This window comes from Watersipora subatra, chromosome 7, assembly GCF_963576615.1.
Source record: "Watersipora subatra chromosome 7, tzWatSuba1.1, whole genome shotgun sequence".
In the NCBI taxonomy this organism is placed as follows: domain Eukaryota; kingdom Metazoa; phylum Bryozoa; class Gymnolaemata; order Cheilostomatida; family Watersiporidae; genus Watersipora; species Watersipora subatra.
This window is the reverse complement of record NC_088714.1, coordinates 38,937,525-38,941,913: the sequence shown is the minus strand read 5'-3', so window position 1 is coordinate 38,941,913 and position 4,389 is coordinate 38,937,525. Positions and strand designations below refer to the sequence as shown.

General features: G+C 35.1%; 1 protein-coding gene across 1 annotated transcript; it reads right to left on the bottom strand.

Moving 5' to 3' along the window:
- Positions 1–2,845: 2,845 nt before the first annotated feature.
- LOC137400743 (uncharacterized) lies at positions 2,846–3,856 on the bottom strand. The gene has a single exon (XM_068087079.1). It carries the CDS (start codon positions 3,854–3,856, stop codon positions 2,846–2,848), a length of 1,011 nt encoding a protein of 336 aa, XP_067943180.1.
- Between the last annotated feature and the right edge of the window lie 533 nt (positions 3,857–4,389).

Here is a 4,389-nt window from a genome sequence, read left to right as displayed (position 1 = left end):
GCAGTCACTGTTAACCTTTATTCAGGCTAAAAAAATGATGAGTAGTACAAAGATGTTGAAGAGAACAGCTGAGGTTGTGTGACCAGAAACTGATATTTTCTAAAAGTGTCCCTGCTCTCTCTTGCTTTGTTTGTATTGTAATAACTTTATACTATGATTGCATTTGATCGATTGCTTAGTTTTTGTAGAATAATCATTTAATTTACTCAAAAGAACTATCTCTATATGTGTCTACAATATAATGTGTTTATGATGAGAAACGAATTCCAGAAAACCTTTCCAATCCTTTCCGTTCCTTTCCAGAAAATTCCTTTCACAAAAAAGTCAATAATTCTGTTTTGTAAATTATATAGAGGATTTGAAGAATAATGTAGAAATTTAATTTTCAAATTGTTTTTCTCCTAATCCATTTACTATTATTTTATAATACTGCTGAGTAGGCAGTATGATGCCTCAACATACAAACTCAATACAGTACTAAATTATATATATTTCATGCCAACTGCAGCCAGTTCAATGTACCGTAGAACCTCTAATTGAATGCCCTGGCGCTCCATGTTTTGACTTTTTTTCTCTAGAGGTAGTCAATTGGAGGCGGCGTTCAAATAGAGGCAATCGTTGTATTTTTCAATCGGCTCGTCACGATTTTGCCCTTTTACGCGCGAAGCGAATGTCATCTATATTTTGCACTCTTTTTTGGTAGAGCGATATTAAACCTGTAGGGTGCAATAAATCTACTTACCTCTACTCCACTCAAATCTCTCTAAATAAAATATGCATTGGGAAGCCGGGAATTATCTCTATCAGTTGATATCTAGTGCTTGCAATTATTCTGTAATGATATTATAGCCCGTGCTTTGCAATGCGTTAGAGCTTTCAATTTTTTATTTCACTTTTAATTTGAAGGCATATTTTTTATTTTATATCTATATTTAACAATGTTGAATAAAAACTCATTGCATTCATTGATATGTTTCCTACAGTTTGCAGCCAAAACTAGCTTTTTAGGCGTAATAAAGAGGAGTTATGAGTTTCGATTCATTGTAAGTTGTGTTAAGATAATCGCAAGGACGCTATTAAATATAATATGCTATAAACCTGAAAATTTACAAGTTATAAAATGATAATCGATTAAATGTTACAAATATATATATTCATAAACAAGTGACATAAATGAACCATACTTATATTGCTACAAGCATAGACAAAAGCTAACGTTTTGGAAACAAAAATATTTTCATTGTTTGCTCGGGTAGCTACGTTGTAATTGTTGCTCTCGATGGAACGAACATCTTCTGGTTGACCAATACCTTCCACAATATCTTCTGATCTCAACTCTTCTTTTGAACTGCTGAACTAGTCGATATTAGCATCCAAACAATTTTTTGGCAGAGTAATACTTTTAGAACAAATGCAATGCGTAAAAGTAGAGATGGCGTCATATTAGAGGTTTTACGGCAAGTTATCAAGCGATTCTCTTATGACTCATCAGGTTTCAGTACCTTGGAATATATATATTGTCCTAGAAATTGACAAAATTACTAAACCTTTTGTTTATGTGTATTTCACTGTTCCTAATATTTAAAAGGATATCTGCTCATTTTCGCAGGCTGACTATTCCTCCACCCTTCTGAACCACCGATGTCCCCATATTTGCTCAATATCATGAAACAGTCAGAAGATAAGCTAACCTGCTTACAAACCGAACTTTATGGCGAATGAACCTTTATAGTTCTGGTAATTTAAGTTATACTTTGGTTCTCTATTAATGTTTTAATTCATCAGCAGTTTTGTTTCCAGTTAGAATACTTCACAATGTGTACTTGACAGTCTACTGCTACTGACCTAGACTGTGACTCAAATAAGCTGTTTTGAGGTAGCAATTTACTGTGGGCTATGCAACCGGTCCCTTCTTCGCTAGCAATTTAACACTAGTTCTAACATGATTTCAACTATCCCTAAAATTAAACTGAGGATTAGTTTAATAATTAAATATCTGGATTCTGTTGAACCTTAATTCTTACAATCTTTAAATCGGTGTTTAGCCCCAGGGTTACCATACATCTACATATTTACTAACTAACACTATAAATATTGCTCATCATTTGGTTTGCAGTAGTGTGGAGTCTGTTCTGCTATCTCACCCCTCTGCTTTTATGTATAATAAAATCTTAGTTTTAAAACTAAATGAATATATTTTAAATATCGTAACAGAACAAAACACATAATTATGTAATATTTGCAACATAATTATTTGCAACCAAAACATGATAGAAATTTAAATGTCTGTTTCTTTTTACCAGATTTAATTGGTTTTGCAGTTTTCTGATTGGCGGAATATCCTGGTTCTCTAGTGATAGCCGCTACTTTACAGGCTCCATAATCTCCATATCGCCTCTCAATGTCATATTTAAGTTTGTTATCTCCTTCACCCATAGCCGTATATTTATCATATCGAACAACAGCGCTATTTTTATCCAGCATGAACACTCCATGTCCTTTTTCTTTTTTCCCAATTCTGCAAATTTTATTTCTTTCCTGCTCAGGGTATTTATTCCATTTCTGCTTTCTACAGTCATCTTCACATATTTCTATTGCAGAATATTTCTTACACATTTCGTTCCTTTTATTGTCGTCCAGCGTTTGCTTTTTATGGTCTTTATCCAGCTTTCCAATTCCGCAGATTTTATCCCTTTTTGTAATTGCAGAATATTTATCCCATTTTCCGTTTCTAAAGTTTTTATCTCTTCTCCCCATTGCAGCCCATTTATCACCTACAATCATGCTTTTCTCACCTAGATTCCGCATTCCATGGTCTTTTTCCTGCCTCAGGATTCCACAATTCCTATCTCTTCTCCCCCATTGCAGCCCATTTGTCACCTACAATCATGCTTTTCTCATCTAGATTTTGCATTCCGATGTAATTATTCGGCCTCAGGATTCCGCAATCTTTACCTTTTCTGTCTTTTGCAGGATATGTATTCCATTTTGCCATCCCATTATGTTCATTCAGCTTTTGCATTCCATAATTTTTATCTTCCATTCTGATTCCAGAATTTTTATCTGTTTTTCCAATTTTTGAATATTTATCCCGATTATCCCTTTCATGTCCTTCATTTTCTTTACCTACTGCAGAATATTCATGCCATTTCCCTATGCTGCTATCTTTATCCAGCTTTGCAATATGGTACTCCTTATCTTCATTAGCAAGAGTTACTAGTGAAATCTTTGCTGAATCCAGTTTGGAAGGGCTTGGTCTCTCATTCTGTTCCACCATCTCGCAATGTTTATCTTTTTTCATCATTGTTGAGATTTCATTCCATTCCTCCTTTCCATGGTCGTTATTCAGTCCTCCATTTTCATGTTCCTCCTCTCGTTTTTCAATTTCATAATTCCGTTCACCTTTCACCGCTACATTATTCTCATCACCATTCCCAGTTTGATAATTTACTTCCTGCTTTCCTATTCCACTAACATTATCACGAGGCTCCAATCTGTACCCATTGCATTCATAGTTTTGTTTTCCCATTCTTTGACCTTCGTCATCTTGACCGAATCCACTGTCTATATCTAGGTTTCCCAATTCGTTATCCGCAACCCGTTTCCTATTCATGTTATGTTCATCTCTTTTCTTCATGTCGTTCTTAGCATCATCACTTTTATCTGCTGTGTTTTTAATTCTTCCTTTGACAATGCACTGGGGAACTTCGGGATCCTCATCAACTTTTGTTACAGTTGGCCTTGCTTTTGAAGTTGGGTCTATTAATGGGCTCAGTTGGACTTTATCAGATACAACTCTAGTCAACTTCCCACTCCTGTCAGACTTTCTCCTTAACTTCTTGTTCCTATATAACATTAAATAAATTTTTATTTCTCTGGTGCTCATCATGGCAACAAGCAATACACAATGAATGCCATAAGATAATACACGCATATACCAACATATGATGATTGTCAAATACAGTAAACTATTGCAAACAGGTTACATGATTGCCATGGTAAACTTTCAACAGAATCTTGAACTTTATGTATCAAAAAGTCAACTTTTGTCATATCAATCTACATACATATATCTGTATATATATATTTCTCAGAGTCCGTCTGTCTGCAATGCCCAGTCCGAAATGCTGGACTGGGGAGTCTGCTGTTCACCAGTTCGAAGCCGTACTAATTAGGCCACATAGGTTGATTTGTTTGGTAGCCGATATATGTCGCTGTATGAGAGCAAATACCCAACGGCTTTGCGTACTACTCATGGTCATACTCATGTTATACAGGAGGTCAACGCATATCTATGACTAAATGGGTGGCAGCGTCTCAAAATATAGAATGGATGTATAGTTTCCTTGTAAACTCACTATTAGCTCTTGTTAGTCATCAGAATAGTAT

Bases quoted from the DNA above. Each gene is read 5' to 3' on its own strand.
- LOC137400743 (XM_068087079.1), bottom strand. From the start codon at position 3,856: ATGTTATATAGGAACAAGAAGTTAAGGAGAAAGTCTGACAGGAGTGGG.